Genomic DNA, 19429 nt, shown 5'->3' with positions numbered 1-19429 from the left:
CTGAACTGATTGTTTTTGCCAACCTCACACCTGATAAAAGTAACACATCTCTGCTCTCTGGGGCCTGTTCCCAGCCCCCTGCCTCCTCAATCTCCACCCTTCGCCCCCCTAACCCCGCCAGGCCTGTCTCCCCGCACCTCTCAACAGGCAGGCTGACGGCTCTAAGCTGACTTGGGTTCGGGCCGGCCTTTCTGGAGGGGCCCAGCTGGGCCTGTGGGGCTGAGTACTCCTGCCCTCCCATGGCTGCATCGGGGCCCCGGGCTCTGCCCACAGGTCAGAGTAGGGGCTATCAACCAATCAGTCAGTTGTATTTATTGAGCGCTTACTGTGTCCAGAGCACTGTGCTAAGTGCTTGGGAGAGAACAATACAACAGAGGTGGTAAGTGCAATCCTTGCTCACAAGGAGCTTACAGTCTATAGGGGGATATTGAGGATGGGGAAATAGTAATTACCTAAGTACTGTGAAGCTGGGGTGAGAATAATAATAACGATAATAATAATAACTGTGGTACTTGCTAAGCATTTACTATGTGCCAGGCACTATACTAAGCACTGGGGAGGATACAAGCAAAAAGGGTTGGACAAAGTCCCTGTCCCATTTTCTCACTAGGCATTTTGGGGAGAGTTCTGTTGAGGTTTTAATAATAATAATAATAATAATAATGTTGGTATTTGTTAAGCACTTACTATGTGCAGAGCACCGTTCTAAGTGCTGGGGTAGACACAGGGTAATCAGGTTGGCCCACGTGAGGCTCACAGTTTTCATCCCCATTTTCCAGATGAGGTAACTGAGGCACAGAGAGTTTAAGTGACGCCCACAGTCACACTGCTGACAAGTGGCAGAGCTGGGATTCAAACCCATGATCTCTGACTCCCAAGCCTGGGCTCTTTCCACTGAGCCACGCTGCTTAGGGACCTTTCTTCCGACTACACACATCTGGACAAGGAAAAGATGGGGCTACAGTGCCCGAAGAAGTGGTTGGGACATATGTGAGCACCGGAACGAGGCTTTTCCTTAACATGGGGTGCGTCGGGGGAGGGTACCCCCACACTGTAGGAGAACTGAGAGTGCCTGGACGTGCCTCTCCATCATCTGGCTAATTACATGGGTTGTCACAAGCACAAGTGTCCTGTTTGAAGTCACAAATGATTCTGCTGGACTGATTTATTAGGGTGGAGTTTGCTGCAGACATGGAGTTCAGTGTCACATGGAGAATACTAGAATTGTACAAGCTTAGTATGTCAACTGATGCAGCCCACTGTCTCCAATGCCCAAGTGATCCAAACCAGTGGCTTTAAAGTTGATGGCACTCGAACAGCTCTCCTCCTACCTTGCCTCACTGATCTTCTACAGTCCAAGCCACACAGTTGGTTCCTCTAAGACCAACCTACTCACTGTATCTCAATGAATTCACTGACGCCTGTCTCACCTTCAGTCCCTTGCCCACATTCACCCTTTGGCGTGGAACTTCCTCTCCATTTATATCCCACCACCACTCCTCCTATCTTCAAAGCCCTATTCAAATTACATCTCCTCCAAGAGGCTTTCTCTGATTAAGCCCTCACTTCTGCTGCTTTCTACATCACCTCCACACTTTGGTGTGTAACCTTTAATTCAGATTTACCCCCACAGAACTTACATATGTATCCAGCTATAATTTACTTTAACGTCTGCCTCTCCCTACTGTAGATTGGGTCTACCTATTTTATTGTATTATACTCTCCAAGAGCTAATAAAGTACCATTGACTGCTCGGATGACTGGACTATTCCAGGGTTTGATCACCTAGACTGGCAAGAATTCTTTCTTCATCCAGTTCTCTCTTGCTGTAGTGAAACCCATTTTTTTCAGTCTGATCTCTGTGGTTTGTGTCCTCCTAGTAAATAAGTCTTCATGGGCTCGATGATCCCTGGACTTGCTCCAGGCTAAACCACACATTTCCATTCCCAGGTTATGTTAGGGGCAAAATGAGTTGGGCAGACCTTTACCCCAGTTCAGTGGTTCCTTCTGTTTTGTCTGATCAGCCTGGAGGGTGTTGGGGTGTTCATTCTGCCTCAGCAAAGAGGTTGGGGCAGAGATCAGCCCCAAGGGGGAAGCTGAACTAACCAAAGTGACTGCTGGACTGCTGAATGTATTTCTATTCCACAGGATTTTGGAGAGAAGAGGAGCAAAAAAGACAAAAAGGATGGAAAATTAGGTGTTTCCTTACTGCTGCCAGGTCAAACCTACAATCTTTCCCTGGTTGAGGCCCCTGCAGACTGGGAGCTCCTTGTGGGCAAAGATAGCACACATACTTTCCCACGTGATTAGTTCAGTGGTCGGCACACAGAAAGCCCTTAACAAACACCACCACTGATCGACGAAGTCCAAATGCCAACTGGGTGTCTCTTATAGCAGTTACCAGGCTTGATTCTCGCTGGGGCAGCCCAGGCAGAGAGTCCTCCCCTTAACCCCAAGCATGCTCACGCCAACCCCAAGATGGGGCTTTTAATTCCTGATTGGCCATTTCCCCCTTTTCCCATAGCCCCACGTTTCCCTTGCAGAAGTCGCACGGAGACATCTCGCGCAGCCCTGCTGGCTCCGAGGGTGAGCATGGCCAGGACAGAAAGAAGCTTTTCCCGTTCACTGCCGGCCCCGACCCAGTGGTGGCTACCAAGGGGGCTGATGCCAATGCCCAATGGACTCTGGGAAAAAAAGCCCGAATACAACGGCAACCAAAAAAAAATGGTATTTGGTAAGCTCTTACTATTTGCCAGACACTATTCTCAGCACTGGGGTGGATACAAGCAAATCAGGTTGGACAGAGTTCCTGTCCCAAGTGGGGCTCACAGCCTCAATTCCCATTTTCCAGATGAAGTAACTGAGGCACAGAAAAGTGAAGTGACGACCAAGGTCACACAACAGTCAGGTGGCGGAGATGGAATTAGAACCCATGACTTTCTGACTCCCGGGCGCATGTTCTATCCACTACCCCATGCTGCTTCCATGGAGATTCCTGGTGAGAAACGGCTGAGGAGTCTCACACCTGAGTCTTGAGGACCAAGAAAATGAGCAGAGAAATGGATGGTGGCTGACCTCCCTCTTCCCTTGGAAAAGCTATCTAACCTTGGTTCCAGTGGCCACTGTCCTCTCCTGGTCCTCCTCCTCTCTCTCCGGATGATCTTCCTAAGTCTGTTTTTCTAGCTCTTCCTCTGCCCCCACTTCCTAAAGTGTGGGGGTCCCTCCAGGCTCTGCTGTGGGCCCTCTTCTATTCTTCACTGACAACCTCTGGGGAACTCATGCCTGGGAAAACCAGACAGGGCTGTATGAAACTGTACCAACAGCCCACTTCTGTAAGGCCCCTTTGGACAAACATGGGGGTAGATAGTAGACAAAGATCCTGCCAGGGAGAGCTCGAGAGGTGATGGCAACTCATTGTGGGCAAGGAATGTGTCTATATATTGTTATACTGTACTCTCCCAAATGCTTAGTACAGTATGTTGCACACAGTAAGCCCTCAATAAATACAACTGACTGAATGAATGAATCTGGAATGAACCTCAAACTAAGGGCTGGTGCCTCAAAGAAGTGGTGATTGACCTGGAGTTAAAACTCCTCAGACATGGCCTGTGGGGAAAGCCCTGATTTGAGAAGGGGCAAGAGGGCAGTTCCTGGGGCTGGACGCTTACTTCTCTATAAAAAGGGTCTCCTGGGGTTGGTTTGCCGGAGGTCACAGTCTTCCCTCTCAGGCCGGAGCCTCACTAAGTGTTGACTGAGGAAATTGGCAGTTGGAATGACCTCAATAAATAAAAAGAGGGCCAACCCTCTGCACCGCGAACCAAGAACACCCCGCCAGTAATTCCTGGTCGGCCCCTCGTAAACCGCCTGTGGCCGCAATGGGGAACTGGGATCCCCTGGCCCTTCTTCTCTTCCAAAATGTCAACTGAATTCTTCTTAAACCACCAACAGTGGGGAAGGAGATCCTGAAGAATGCAGCTCAAAGACTTCTGTTCAGCTCTAAAGAATGCACTAGACAGAAGGATGACAGCAGTTATCATAAATGGGTTTTCTACACTGTTCACAAAAGGATGGACATGGTTAAGATATACTCATTGATAGCCTTTTGCAAGTAGATGTAGCAACGGATTAATGGTATTTACTGAGAGCCTACTTTGTGCAAAGCACTGTCCTGAGGACTTGGCAAGTACAACAGAGTTGGTGGATGCATCCCTGCCCACAAGGGCCTTACAATCTACAAGGGAGACAGAAATGAAAATAGATTAGGGATAGGGAGAAATAGTGGAGTATGAGAATATTTACATATTTACAGCATTGTTGGGCTGAGGTGAGCATCAAAGTGCTTAAGGGATACACAGCCAAATGTGTACTTGAGGCAGAGGGGAGGGCTTAGCTAGGAATGGCCTCTTGGAGGATATATAATTTTAGGAGGGTATTGAAGAGGGAGAGAGCACTCTCCCAGAGCTTAGTGCGGTGCCACGCATACCATAAGAGCTTAATAAATACAACTAAATTGAATCCCCATTTTGCAGATGAGGAAACGGGGATTTAGAAAGGCTGAGTGACTTATCCAAGGTTACCCAGCAAGCCAGTGGCAGAGCTGGGATCTAAGTGTGGGTTTCCTGACTCCTAGTTTTTTGTTCTGTGCATTGGGTCCTGCTGCAAGTCAGTGCTGGGAAACAGATGGAAGGCCAAGAAAGGAAGAGAAAGGAAAAAGACATCGAAGCTCCCTTCCAATGCTCCCCAAAGCCGATAATAATCGTGGTATTTGTTCAGTGCTTACTGCATGCTTAGCACTGTACTAAGCCCTCAGAAGGATATAAACTAATCACATTGAACATAGCCCATTTCACATGGAGTACATAGTCTAATGGGAAGGAGAATAGGTATTTTATCTGTTTTTTCAGATGAGGGAACTGAGGCAAAGAGCAGTTGAGTGACTTGCCTAAGGTCATAGAGCAGACAAGGGGCAGAGCCAGGATTAGAACCCAGGTCCTCTGACTCCCAGGCCTATGCTCTTTCCATTAGACCGTGCTGGGGAGAAGAATGACAACGAAGGGGGAATGATGGGGCTTGCTGAGCGAGTAGTTCTGATTTAATAGCACTCATTAGTCTCCCTCTTTATACTGGAACCTTGTTATGGGCAGGGTACGTGCAATGTTGTATTGTACTCTCCCAAGCACTTGAAACAGTGCTCTACACAAAATAAGCGCTCAATAAATACTATTGACTGATTGGCTTCACAGCTCCTGGATTTTCAGTTCAGGGTTTACCAGCTTGTCATGATGACTGCAACCCAAGTGAAAAATTGTAGGCAGGGTGCTACTGACACTATGAGACCCATGTGGGATGGAGACTGTGTCTGACCTGATTATTCTCTTTCTATCCCAGTGCTTCATACAATGCTTGGCATATAATTAGGATTTAACAAATACCATAATTGTTATTAGCAAAGGTGCTGGATCAGAGGGGTCTTTATAAAATGGAGGAAAGGTCAGTAGATCTGGGGATTGGTCATGAGCATGTATAGAATGCCACAGGTGGTTGGTACCTCCAGAGGTCAACTGCGGTAGCCCCCTGCCTCTGGTTGAGCTTCTAAATCCCTGAGACATACCCTGAGAGGCTAGAGGGGGGAGGGGCAGAGTAGCACTAATTCCTTAGAGACCACCGGCAATGAAGGTTCCACATTCTCCCTAATAACTGTGGTATATATTAAGGACTCAGGGTCACACCTTCAGAGTTTCCACTACTACTCTCGGCTACGGGAGGGAGAGTCAAGCAGAGGCCTACCCATTCCATTCCTAGCTTGACCAGTGGTGAGTGGAAGGCAAGCTTTGACAAGTCAAAGCTCACCCATGCTGGGCAACAGCAGCATGGAAGAGAGTTGAGGCTGGAGAGTCAAGTTTACTGCACGGAAGTAATGGTACACCATTTCTGGATTTTTACCAAGAAAACTCTATGGATCCACTACCAGAATGACTGCAGATGACGAGCGGGGCGTTCTGGGAGAGATGTGTCCGGGGTGTCGCTATGGGTCGGAAACGACTCGACGGCATAAGACAAGACATGCCAAGCACTGTCCTAACTGCTAGAGCAGAGACCAGATAATCAGGTTCCACATGGGGCTGACAGTCTAAGTAGGATGGCGAAATGGTATCGAATTCCCCATTTTGCAGTTGAGGGAACAGAAGCACAGGTAAGTAACTAGCCCTAGATCACAGAGTGGGCATATGGAAGAGCCAGGATTAGATTCCAGGTCCTCTGACTTCCAGGTTTGGGTTCTTTTCACAAGGCCACACTGTTTCTAATTAACTGTTCCATCCTTGTATCAGCTGGATTGTGGAGAAGTCTTACCCTAAGCCAATCTCAATGTTCTTGTTCTGTCTTCTGTGGACCCCTAAAAGAGTTGACGGTGTTCGCCTGTGATAGCCTTTCTTAATCTCAGGAGAGAGAGTCTCTCGGCCTTCTCTTTTCCAAGCTGAGGAATACCAGAGGCTTTAATCTTCCCTCCTGGGGTCTGCTTTCCAGCCCTTTAACTAATTAACTTGCTCTTCTCTGGACCATCTCCAGCTCCTCCACCACCCTCCTAAAATGTGGAAACCAAAACTGGACACAAGCCTTAACAAGAGTCTGTGCAAATATAGTAGAAAGACTTCTTCTTGGGCCTCGCCTGCCATATTCCAGTTAACAGATCCCAGGACCATGTGAGACCTTTTAAGCAGCGGGTGGGATGCATATGGAATCTGTTATTCCAGGAAGTTGGGGAATCAGAAAAGAGCAATAGGTTCAGGAAGGGCTGGGATATATTCATGGAGGCGAGGTCTATAATGGTTTTTCAGAGGAAAATCCCTAACCATTGGGAGGAATATCCACTGCCCACCACCCAAGCTTTCTGTTGCCACTGATGGTGAGGGAGTAGCTGGTTGGCTGGACCACAGATTTTACATTGCTTACTGCCTGATGTTCTTTAATATTGTTCGGTCCCTTTTAGAGGTGGGGTCCACCCTACTCCCCACGTATTTCACTGCCACCCTAGAGCCAAGAACTTAATGAAGCAGGGATTTTGGGTTACTAAGCAAAATATGTCAACTACCGCTCCCACTGAGGCACTGGTAACCAGGGAGGCTGCCCCCAGAAGCCATGGGGTCTCAAGTGCCAGTTCACCTGAGCCTCGGGTTTCCAGTGCAAGAAGATAAAGTCCACTATACTGTAAGCTCGTGGTGGGCAGGGAATGTGTCTGCTTTGTTATTTCCAAGATCTTAGTACAGTTCTCTGCACACAGTAACCGGTAGATAAATACGATTGACTGACTGACCATGTAAAACCCCCAACTCTAGATCATGGGGTAGGGCACCGAGGAGCTGGACTAGAGAGGGGCTAGAACAGGCTGGAGAGGTAACTCAGGCTGGGGGGGGGGGGTGGCACCAGGAACCCTGGATAATCAGGACAACAGCTCCCTGACCGGTTCCGAGTCCTCTCTTCTGCTGAAGCTTGGCCCCTCCCTGGACCCTGTCTCCCACAGGTTTCTCTCCTGGGCAAGGAAGCCAGCTGCCACAGCCCCAGGACCACTCTAGGTTTAGGACAGACAGTTAACTCCTGGGCTGGAGTGAGGTGGTGAGGGGACAAGCCATGCTTCACATCTGGGACACTTTATAAATTCTACAGGACAGGGCAGCTGCCAACATTCTGTGTTTAAGCCAAGGAGGCCCCAAGCTCAGATGAGAGGCAAAAATCAAACAGAGTCATGAAGTTATGAGCTCTACTGATAGACCACACGGGTATTTTGGGATATGGCCCTGAGTGAAGGGTCCATGCCACCCACACTAACCCTCTGGTCTTCAGGGCCCAGACCACTGCAATGCCAGTAGAGTCGAGGCAGCATCTCAGCCCACCCACCCCGGAGTTCGTGAGAGAAGCGGGGTGACCATCTGCCCGTTTTCCCACCGGACAGTCCTGTTTTTGGCCGGTCTACTGCAGTCCTGAACAGTTTAGGTCCCAGACACCTACGTGTGTGACATTTCTATTTTCAGTCCTCGGTCTCCCCCCACTGCAGCGGCCTGCAGCTTGGGAGTGGAGTCCCCTCCCCCTCAAGAGTCCACGCTTTAGAATCCAGACATAATAATAATGGAGTTTACCATGCGCTTACTATGTGCCAGACACTGTGCTAAATGCTGTAGTGGAAACAAGCAAATCGGGTTGGACACAGTCCCTGTCCCCCACAGGGCTCACAATCTTCACTCCCGTTTTACAGAAGAGGTAACTGAGGCACAGAGAAGTGAAATGGCTCGTCCAAGGCCACATAGGAGACAAGTGGTGGAGCCGGGATTAAAACCCATGACCTTTTGACCCCCCCCCCAGGCCCGTGCTCTATCCTCTACAGCACACTGCTGCTCTACCAGACTTGCACACCTTGTTCCCCAGGGAATCACTCCATTACCTGGTGTGGCTATCACCGCACACATCTCTCGTGCGGGGGCAAAGTGTTGTCGGGGCTACCTAAGAGCCATCGGTGTCCACCCTACCAGGCAGACCTCAGGGGAAGCAGGAAGGGGCGGGAGCTCTATGATCCCTGGAAACCTGATTGGGGAGGCAGAGCGGGGCGATGGCCAAGGGCCCAGCAGAGGCATATTCTTGCTGTTCTAGCTGCAAGGTGGTCCAGAGATCTCTGGGTTCCAGATAGACCTTGGACAGGTCCAGGGCCAAGCTCTCCGCTGACAGCCAGTCAACCCCTTCTGGCTGCCGGGCTTTGCTCTGAAATACAACACTGGGTCCTCACAGAACTGCACTGGCTTCATCCTCCTCCCTATGATTGGCTTCCAAGCCCCTATCTGCTCTCTGGCTCAGTACTAACAGTCCCTCAAAGAGGGGCTCCCTCCTCTGCCCTGTGCTCAGAAGGACCCGCATCTCAGGACAAAATTCTGCTAGGCTCCCTCTCTGGCAGCCGCTCTGGTCCAGGAGGCAGCCCGTGGGAATGAGCAGCCAAGCCTGTTCTCATCTTCCAGGTAGCCATCCACACCACCCTGCCCGCCCCAGTTCCCAGCACGGGGTCTGTTGGGAAGGCAGGAGGGAGAGGAAGGGAAGGAGGCTAATGAAAGGGGCCACACAACCAGGGGAAAATTAAGTCACAGCTGGAGGGGGGAAAGGGCAAGGCCAGAGGAAACCTGGGGTGGGGAGGAGGGAGGTGGGAGGGAGGGGGTGCAGCAACTTCTGGGTTGTCTGGGCAACCAGAGGCCCCACTGCTCCCAATGACCTGCCCAGTAGGTCAGAGCGGCAGCAGTGAGAGAGGACAAGGCACTGGGATGGGGGGCAGTGTCCTCCAGGTCCCCCTTCCTTCATTACCCCTGAACCAAGGTGGAAGAGATGGTGGGGTCAGGAGTTCCTGATGTGACCCCAAGGAGCAAGCTCCGACAAGCAGGAGGCCACGGGCCTGAAATGCTACAGGGAACCAAGAGCTGGGCCCAGCTGACTGACTGACTGTGGCTGAAAAACAATTGTTTGTGTCCAAAAATTCAGAGTCAGCGGAAGCAGCACGGGCCTGGGAGTCAGAAGGACCTTGGTTCTAATCCTGGCTCTACCACTTGCCTGCTGTGTGACTTTGGGCAAGTCATTTCACTTCTCTGGCCCTCAGTCACCTCGTGTGAAAAATGGAGACTAAGAGTGTGAGCCCCAAGTGGGACAGGGAAGGTGTCCAAACTGATTAGCCTGTCTACTGTGTGTCCACTCTGGTGCTTAGAATGGTACTTGACATATAGTAAGTGCTTGACGAATACCATCATCAGCTGGAGGCTGGCCAGTCTAGCTGAGAGAGAGCCCCTGCTCACGGGAATCAACGTGTTTTTCTCACACTTCCAGTGACGGAGCCCACAGACTTGGGATGGTCCCAGCTAAAGTGGTCTGAACAGGCAGCGGCATGCGGCCACCCAGCCCAGCTTCCTACTTCCTGGCTGAAGGGTGGTGTCGAAGGCACGGAGGGCCTCAGAGAGGGCTGTAGATTTGACCTGCTGTAGATTTGACCTGACCTGTCTTTCCCGAGCCACTGAGCATCTGGGGCAGGTGCGGCCTTGCCGTGCGGTAGACACGCTGAAAGTAACCTTTGAGAGGTTGGTGGGCAAAGAGCCAAAAGAACAATGGGAACAGATTGGGGGAAGTGGGGAGGGAAGAGGAGAAGGGAGAGGGAAAGAGAGAGACTAGGAAGAGATTTACTGCTGGCTCATTTGGGAAGGAGGTTGGCTGGTAACAGAGTAGCAAAGTATCATGCCTCACCCTTCCCGCCGGCCCTCTGGCTCACAAGGGAGGTGATTCTTTTCCTCTAGAGTGTCTGGGGAGCAAGGAATCCGGCAGGGGGCTCTGCCTGCCCCCTGTCCGGAGTTCAGCTCCTCAGGGCCGCCCAAGTGGGCACGCAGTCTTCCTCCCCAACCCCAGGCTCTGCTCTTCCCTGCCCAGTGAGGCGCTGCCCACCGTCCCTGAGTTGGGCACAACACTCAGGGCCCCTGAGTGGGTCTGGCATGCCCGCTGCTTGCAAAGGCTCTAGGTGTTTGGGGGGGACGGGGCGACTCCAATTTGCCCTGCTGTCTGGTGGGGACCCCAAGCTTCCCGGGCTGGGGCCGCATCATACCGGCAGAGGCCGATGGATCGTATTTCCTGAGAGGAGTGCCCGGAGGAGTGCAGCAGAGTGATCAGGCATGCCACTGTCTTCAAGAAGTATACAATCATGTGGGAGAGACAACCCTAAAATCTATCCAGTCCAGCCACAAGTCAGGGGACAGGGCTGAGAAGAGAGAAGCCCAGTAGATACCTGCCAGGCCAACAGGAACATGGACATAGGGATCACTGGTGGTCTCCAAGTCAGGGGTCCAAAGCTCCTTAAGGTGAGTCCGTCTGCATGGTCGCAGAGAACAAAGATGTAGCATGTCCTGTGTCCATTTGTGAACCAAACGATGACTTCACTGAGGAACTCTCTCCCCAAGAACCTCCCTACCAAGGGCAGACATGTTCAAGACCTTCCACAAGCGCTGTACCTGCACTTGGGCCAAAAGGCTGTGGGTGCCCAAGCCTGAGAAGAGCCCTGTCAAGGCTCAAGAGAAGGGGGCGACTGGGGGGGGTCCTTCAGAAGCATTAGAGGTCGATTTGGAGACGTGCAGCTCCCACCCGGACCATCACCGCTCAGTCCTGCCAGCTGGGGTGTGGAGGGGGGAGCGGTGGGGAGGGAGGAAGGAGAGATCTGGGTCGAGGCATCTTCAGATGTCAGACACTCAACTGGGTTGAGAACAGGAGGTCAGAGGATGGACTTGGCTGCCTGCAGAGGACAAGGCACGCTGGAATCGAGCCAGATCTGCGGAGGGAAGGCTGATGGGTTTTTCCCGAAATCATTAGGGAAGCCAGGGCGGAGGCGGGGGGGGCAGGTTTGGAGGAGGATTGCCTGGCAAACTGAGTCATTGAGATCTTCGTGCCATGGACCGTGTCTCCGTCATCAGCTCTGGCGAGGCCTCCTGCATAGCTCTGACCTCTGACTCGAGCCCCCTGACCTGGTGCCCCCCTGGCAGAGACCTAGCTCGGGTGTAGCCTCGAAAGCAAATCCCCTGTAAAATCGGCACCCAGTGTCCGTCCTGCAGCATCCCCTGGTGCCCGTGACGAGAAGCAGCCACCCTGGGCTCCACCTGAGATGGAGCTGGGTTCGAATGCTCTGAAAGCGGGGAGCTGAATTCAAATCCTATGTCTACCACTGGATCTCTCTGTGATCTTGGCCAAGTCACTTAATCTCTCTAAGCCTCTGTTTCTTCACTTGTAAAATGGTAATAATAATAATAATCATAACAATGTTGGTATTTGTGAAGTGCTTACTATGTGCCAGCACTGTTCTAAGCACTGGGATAGACATAAGGTAATCAGGTTGTCCCACGTAGGGCTCACAGTCTTCATCCCCATTTTACAGATGGGGTATCTGAGGCACAGAGAAGTTAAGTGACTTGCCCAAGGTCACACAGCTGACAAGCAGCGGAGCGGGGATTAGAACCCCATGACCTCTGACTCCCAAGCCCGGGCTCTTTGCACTAAGCCATCGTTACGGTATTTGTTAACCACTTACTACGTTCCAAGCACTGTTCTAAGTGTTGGGATAGGTAAAAGTTAATCAAGTTGGACACAATCCCTGCCCCATAAGGTGGCTCAACGCACTTATCCCCTTTTTACAGATTAGGTAACTGAGTCCCAGAGAAGTGAAGCAACTTGCCGAAGGTCTCTGGCAGAGCTGGGATTAGAACCTTCTGCCTCCCAGGCCTGTGCTTTCTCCACTAGGACCTCTAGCGACCTCTTCAACCGAGAGGCCTGGAGTGCGCCTGATCTGATTACCTGGAATCCACCCCCAGCACAGAGTCAACTTTTACTAGAGAAGGCCCGTTTTGCAACCGTCTGTTAGCGAACCTTCCTCCAAACCCCACACTCCTTAACAAGCAGAGGTTTCCCCAGGGTTAGGGCCCGGGCAGCCGTAGGGTACGATCCCACACTTGGTGGCTCCGGTCGGTGAGTCACGGACATACGGCGGCCGCCACCTCCACTGCAGACCACCTCCTGCTCCCGGTCCGGAGACAGCTCACCATCCAGAATGCTCAGGGGCCTTGCCCGGGAGTCTCCAGAGCAGACAGCTAAACCTCGATTGGACTCGGCTCTGTGGCCGCGGGACAAACTCTTTGGCCCGGGTGAAAGGTCAGACACACACGCCCCTGCCTCCCGCCGCCTCCCTATATATACCGTCCCCGTCACACACGCTCTCTCTCTGCTCCGGTTTCCAAGTGCAGACAGCCAGGATGTGACAAGATAGACAGGATGTCTTTATCTGGGGATTAGCAGCAGCGGGAAGAATATGTGGCACCATATCCCGGGGCTCTCAGGCCCAGCCTGGCCAGGGCCCAGCCTTGAGAAGGCAAACTTTGCCTAGGCCAAGAGCACTTATGAGAGGCGCAGAAGGATAGACTGGGGGCCCAGGCCCCTCAAACAGACACCCCCTGATATGGGGGAAGGGACAGTGGGTGCCGGTCATCTTGGCCAGAGCTTGGACCAGAAGCAGGTAGCAAGGCGGAGGCTGAGGCTGGGAGGCAGGGCTGAAGTCCAGCAGATCGGGGACTTGTTAGCTGCCGGGCCCCTGCGGTGACTCCACCAGCCAAGGAGCCAGTGGCCCCAGAGAGCCTCGAGGAAAGGGTGGACACCCATCCTCTTGGCACGATTCAGCGGTGGCCCGGCCTGTGGGCAGGGGTAGCATAATTAGGATTAGGGTATTTTCTAAGCACTTACTCTGTGCCAAACACTGTGTCTAGGCCCCTTTGTGGCTAGCCCTGGTCCCTGTCCACCGAGGGGCCCACAGCTAACAGGGAGGGGAGCCGGGGATGGACTGGTTGACCCCCTACAGATGCCCTGTCACTCTGGGAGTTGAGGAAAACCACCAGGGGCTGAAAATGGTTCCATTATTCCGGCATTCACTGGGCCATCACCAATAAACCCTATGAGGGACGCAACACTATACAGGTCTTTTTCTCCTCCTAGGGTCCACCCTTTGCCCGACTGGGTCTCGCTGCTTGTGAGACGGCCATGAAAATCAGCACCAGCCTTTGTGCCCGGGACTATGGGCACCAGACTGTGCCTGGTGGAAACCAGACCACTGGTGCCAGACACAACATTTTTCTATGCTGCTTCTGTCCTGCTCCACTGTGCTCTGGCTTCTGAGATTGAGGGCCAGAGAGGGAGCTGAAGGGCTCTGCTGCAGGTGGGCGGATGCTCGTTCTCCGGGCCCAGTGCTACGGGGGTGGCAGAGACACAAGCTGGTGAGGGACAGTGTGGGAAACGGAAGCCATGGGGCTCAGAGAAGGGGAGATGGAGTCAATGCGAGTTTGTGGCTGGAGAGACCCTTGGACTGATTTTCAGTAGTTCTGTCCAAAGCCCACTCCTGCCAACCTGCTTACCTCCGGGGCACACCGGGCATCCTCCCTGGATCTCTCTCCCCCTCCGGCCCCAGGTGTCCGCCCAGCTTCGGCCAAAGCCAGAGCCAGACTCGCAGAGCAGGCCCAGGGGTCCTAGGTGAACACAGGCACTTCCCATCTGGCTGGATGGCCCCAAAAGAAGGGAAGAAAATGGGGTTGGAGGCTGCTCGTCACCAGTACCCCAGGGCTGGAGGAGACTCCAAGGGGGTAGGGGCAGATTCCGGTCAGCCCTTTAGCTCCCTCCGCCCCTGCTGTCCACAGATGGTGGTGCTTTCTCCCTTTGCGTCACTATATCAGGGTTCAGGAGGTTCCTTCCCTCTCCTTGGACCAGCAGTGGCCCTGCCCTAAAATAATAATAGTAACGATAATAATGACATGTGTTCAGCACTACCTTGGTCCCAACCAATATAATAAGTGGTGGGGGAGAAATGAGATGATCGGGTCAAGTATAGTCAAGCAATCCACATAGGGCGTACAGTCTAAGTATTTGAGCCCCATTTTGCAGATGAGGGGCTGAGGCCCAGAAAAGTTAAGTCGCTCGCTAGAGGTCACACAGCAGGCAGAGGGACAGCAGAATTAGAATCCAGCTTCTCTGACTTCCAGGCCCGTGCTCTTTTCCTTAAGCTCCGCCGCTCACCTCATCGGCCCCATTTCTGTACTGGCGGGGTGGCCGGCCGGGGCCCCCGCTCCAGCGGAAGGCAAAGGAGGAGGCCGGAGAGGGAGGCCTGAGACGGCCAGCCTGGTCTGGGTCTGGGCAGGGACGGAGGGATCCCAGGCTCGATTCGCTCCCAGGATCATCCCACCCGTCCCGGTCTCCCTTCCCCTCCCCACCTCCTGGCTCCGGGCGAGGAACTCTCGACGTTACATAACCCGATGTTCCCGGCCCCAGCGCCCGCCTCGACCCCCGTGCCTGCCCGGCCTCCCTTTGACACAACAATACCTTTTTCGGTCATCTAACTTTTCCTCCCCAGCTCCCCCGGCCCCCACCACCCGCCCGCCCGCCATCAACAATCAGGGGAGATTTATGGGGCTTGGCTCAGACCAGAGCTATTCCGATCGCAGCGTGGAAGGAGGGGTCGTGGGGTTGAGAGTTGTATTTACACTCCCAGCCCCCTCCACGTCGGCCAGACGCACGGGGGTGAGGAGGAGGGGGGCGGACTACGATCGGGCACTGACGGCTGTACCCCCGGGGCAGAGACCGCTGACAGGAACTGGGTCTGGAGTGAGGAGGGCTTGGACCCTGGGGAGGGTGACCCAATCTGAGGTGGGAAAGGAACCCTAAGGGCAGAGAACCCCTGGAGAGAGCTGTGAACGGGGGTACAGCCCTGCCCCCCCGTGCCAGGGCTTGGACATTTGCCAGTTAAGAGCTGATGCTGGCCTCAAAGGCCGCCCCACAGATGGTGGCTTCGAGGCCTGGGGCTGGGGTGCCCAGGTGGCAGAGATGTCGTGGGAGCTGGGGACTGGGGAGCGGGTCTGTGGGCAGGCCGGGCAGGGCAGGGCACCAGGCCTGACCCCGCGCCCACCTCACGGCACCCGGCGGGATCGGGTTTCTGGCTGCTGTGCGGCTCCCGGGGCCGGGTTCGGAGAAGCCAGCTGGGGTTACGTCAGCCGGCTTAAAAATAAAAGGCCCAGAACCGTCACGAGCGGCCAACGCGGCTGACCCGAGGGCCCAGCCGTGCCCCCGCTGCGTCGGTTTGGGACGGGGGCAGGGCGGAGCCGGCCGGGTCCCCAGATGGGCGGCCTGTCGAGCTCGGGTGCTCCCGCGGGGGAATGTCCGCAAACAAGGATAAATGCCTCATCTCAGCTCGGCCCCTGCCCGCGTCGCCCCTATCACCCCTGCTCCCCATCTACCGCCCTCCCTTGTTAGCTCCGCTCCCTTGCTAACCGCACCCCATCAGCTCTGCTCCCCCAACAAGCCTGCCGAGAGCAGCCTTGCCGGTGGGCGGCCAGGGCTGCCGAGTGGTCTCACGCCCATGGCCAGGCATTGAGAGAGAGAGATCAGAGATGGAAAGGGGTGAGGGGGAGAGCCAGGGCCTGGGGGCGCGGGGAGCCGAGCTGACTGTTGCTGCCCAGAGAAGGGACAGCTGAGGACTGCTGGACACTACGCCTGGGCCTTCGGCCAGCGAGACTTCCAGCTCTTCGGTTGGAAAAAGAGGCATTAGGTCAGCCCCCAAGGAAGGACTTTCTGGACGGGTTTCAAAGCTGAGCTGGCCTCCCATACGGCGTCTCAAGAAGACTAAAGACAAACGCAGAAGTCAGGCAGCCGGAATGATTTAGGCTCACTGCCTAATTTCTTCGAGCTCTGTGGCTCGCTCTTTCTTTTCATGGCCCTTAGAAGCCGACTTTCATCTGTGCAGGGGCGGGGTGGGGGACCCGACCTTTCTGGGGCTCAGTGGGTGGGGTTAATAAGTTACTATGGGCATCTACTGAGTGCTTTCTCTGTCTCCGGCACTATGCTAAGCACTAGGTTAGGTATACAAGACAACTGGAGTAGACACCGTCCCCGTCCCTCAAAGAGGGGAGAGAGAGAACACACAAAGGTATTTCATCCCCAGTTTCCAGGTGAGGGATAGACACAGAGAGGTTAAGTGACCTGCCCAAGGCCAGACAGCAGGTCATAGAAAAGCTGGGATTAAAAATCAGGTCTCTTGGGTTCTAATGGATATGAACCCACCAACCAACTCCAGGACATATGAATTATATCAACCCTGAGCACTCTTGTACAGATGTTTACTCAACCGGATACTTAATGAATTATTTTGACTGCTCTGACTGTAAATCTTTCCATGCCTGTCCCAACCTTCTCGAAGTTAGAGAGTCAGCTCCCTGTGGGTAGGAATGGGGTCCTTTGTAATTCTGCCCATCCTATGCATCTAAACCAGGGCTCCCCAAATAACTCCCAATACTCTTCCTCCTTCTGACTTCCAGTTCCGCAGTCTTTCCACTTGACCACACTGCTCCAGAAGTTACTTCACTGCTCTGTGCCTCAGTTTCCTCATCTATAAAATGCAGATTATATATACCGGTTCTCCCTCTACCTTAGACTGTGAACACCATGTAGTAATGAGACGGCGTCTGATCTGGTTCTCTCAGGGCTTGGCACTTCATAAGTGCTTCCCGAACACCCCATTTTTGATGATAATTAGAGAAGAACAGGTGGGGTGCGAGCAGGGAGGCTTCTGGAGGTCTCCTCCAGCACCGACCAGGTTGGGCCAGCATCTGGGCCCTGAGAGGGGATAGCTAAGCAAATGTGTCAGGGGCGAGTCTTGGTTTTGCTCCCTGCTCCGCCTGGAAGGGGACTCCTCCAACCCCCGACTCCAGACCTGGGGATCCCTTGTTCTGCCCCCATGAAAGGCTCAGGCCCGTGACCCGTGAGTGCGCTGGTCCTGCTCCGAGGACCGGGAACGGGCTCTGAGGGGCTGGGACCACCTGCTGAGCCACCCCAGGCCCCGGGAAAAGCATACAAGGCTTCCGTTGGCCCCGCTGCCTCAATTGAGATCCTGGCCAGGGTTGGCCAAGGTTGGTCAGGGTGGGTCAGCAGGGGAAGCCATCAAGGGACAGGCTCTGCTCTCTCCTCCCCTCCTTCCTTCCCGGGGCTCCCAGGAGCCAGGGCCCCACTCCGACCGCCAGACATGCTTCCCGCTAGCAACAACCCCACCCGCGTACATCAAGGGGGGTGGTGGCCAATCAGAGAGGACCACACCAAAATGCTGATCGGGCCTGGGCTGGACCTTGCAGATGGCCCGAGTGCTGGAAGGGGAACAAAAGGGGTTCTGACTGCCATGATCCTAGCGGGTGCTGACAACTGGCACCTCGCTGCTCACTCCAACACCGGCTGGGAGCCGTCACAAACGCCGACGGGGATTTACAGCCGCTGTGGTCCCAGGGCAGTCCATGTGCCCCTGGGCGGCTTCCCCCCGCCAGCCTGCCCCAGCATCAGCCTGCCCTGTCAGCTTCCTCGGACCACCTCCTGTGACCAGCCCCCTCCCACCTCATCGGCCCCCTCCATCCCCTATCTCCTCCAAATGCCACCACTCAAACATGCACTCCTCTACTGCCTGCAGAACCCAGGCTATGGACAGGCCCAGAGCTGGGGGACTCCCGAGCCCACGGGGGTCCGGTCCACAGCTGGGCTGCCCACTGCCCCCCAGGACGGGGAACGACGCTCAGATCGACCACAGCCCAGGCCGGTGGCTAGGCCCGGCAGGAGGAAGGAAGGCGACGGGGAGCCGAGCCCTCGGACACCCGGGGCGTTGACCCGCTCCTCCGCCGGACCACCGGCCGGCCACCGGCCGCACAGCTCCTGGAGGCAGAGCTCCCGGCGGAAGAGCTTCCATGCCAAGCTCTCTCAGATCCCCACCCCGGGCCGCCTCCTCCCGCAGCCCAGAGGCTGCTGGGGATCTCCGCCCCGCGGTCCCGGGACCCCTCGGAGGCCGGGGATGGCCGGGAAACTCACCTCTGGATGTAGGTCCCAAAGAGGAGGTGCAGCACTTTCTGCATGTCCTCCGTACACAGCCACGTCCACTGCTCCCTCATCAGCAGGAAGAGGAGGTCCAGAGCCGTGTCTGCCAGGGCTGTCTCAGACTCTGCAGAGGGGAGAGGCGAGCAGAGAGAGGTCGGGGGTGCGCGGGTCCTGTGCCAACCTGCTTTAAGTCCCCCTGAATACGCACAACCCCTGCCCCTCACCTAGCTCTTGTGTATAATGATTCTGACTTCCTTCTTCCTGCACCTGATTTACGTATCTACTTTCTCCCCCCCATTAGGCTGCAAGTTCCTTGAAGGAGTCATGTCTCCTAAATTTATTGTACTCTTCGAAATGCTTAATATGTATAAAACTGCACAAACGTAGATACTTAGAGAAAACACCACTGTACGGTGACATTCACATACGAGCGCGTGTGTGACCTCAAAGGCCAATGTGGGTCCCATGGCCCCAGCCACACTGGGTCCACAGAAACACCGTTCCCTTTCGTACCGGTTGCTCCACTATCCACTGATCCAGAGTATTTATTGAGAGCCAAGTGTCCTCACAGCTCTGGATTAAGGGATCAATAAATACCCTGGGTGTAGAGCAGGTGAAACAGTCCCAGACTGGCCTTCTTGCACTCCTTGACTGCACGGAAACTCTCGAGGCATCAGGGTTGGGTTGGTGGCAATGAAGATTTTGATCTCCTGTTCCCATCAGCCTCGGGAACATATCACTCGCCCCTTGGCCAGACCCCACCCCGCCTTCCTTCACGATCTATTTTAAGAGCCACCACCCCCTCTCCTGGCACCTCATCCGTGGCAGCCCCCTCCTCATGACCTGTCCTGTCTGTCTCCCGACATGGGGCAGTAAGCAGCTTGATGACAGGGGCCTGAGAGCTGGGGCCTGCTCGCTGGCTTTAAAGCACTCCATCACCTTGCCCCTTCCTACCTGACTTCACTTCTCTCCTTCTACAACCCAGCCCACACCTTCTCAC

General features: G+C 54.3%; 1 protein-coding gene across 1 annotated transcript in view; it reads right to left on the bottom strand.

The window, feature by feature from the left end:
- The window catches only part of SNX19 (sorting nexin 19), a 50578-nt gene that overhangs the window by 16315 nt on the left and 14834 nt on the right, over nucleotides 1–19429 (bottom strand). Inside the window, exon 8 of the mRNA XM_029075284.2 lies at nucleotides 18424–18553. Within this exon, the coding sequence (XP_028931117.1) occupies nucleotides 18424–18553 (130 nt within the window). The remainder of the gene's footprint in view (nucleotides 1–18423; nucleotides 18554–19429) is intronic.

This window comes from Ornithorhynchus anatinus, chromosome 11 (assembly GCF_004115215.2).
Source record: "Ornithorhynchus anatinus isolate Pmale09 chromosome 11, mOrnAna1.pri.v4, whole genome shotgun sequence".
NCBI lineage: Eukaryota > Metazoa > Chordata > Mammalia > Monotremata > Ornithorhynchidae > Ornithorhynchus > Ornithorhynchus anatinus.
This window is presented reverse-complemented; position numbering and strand designations above follow the sequence as displayed.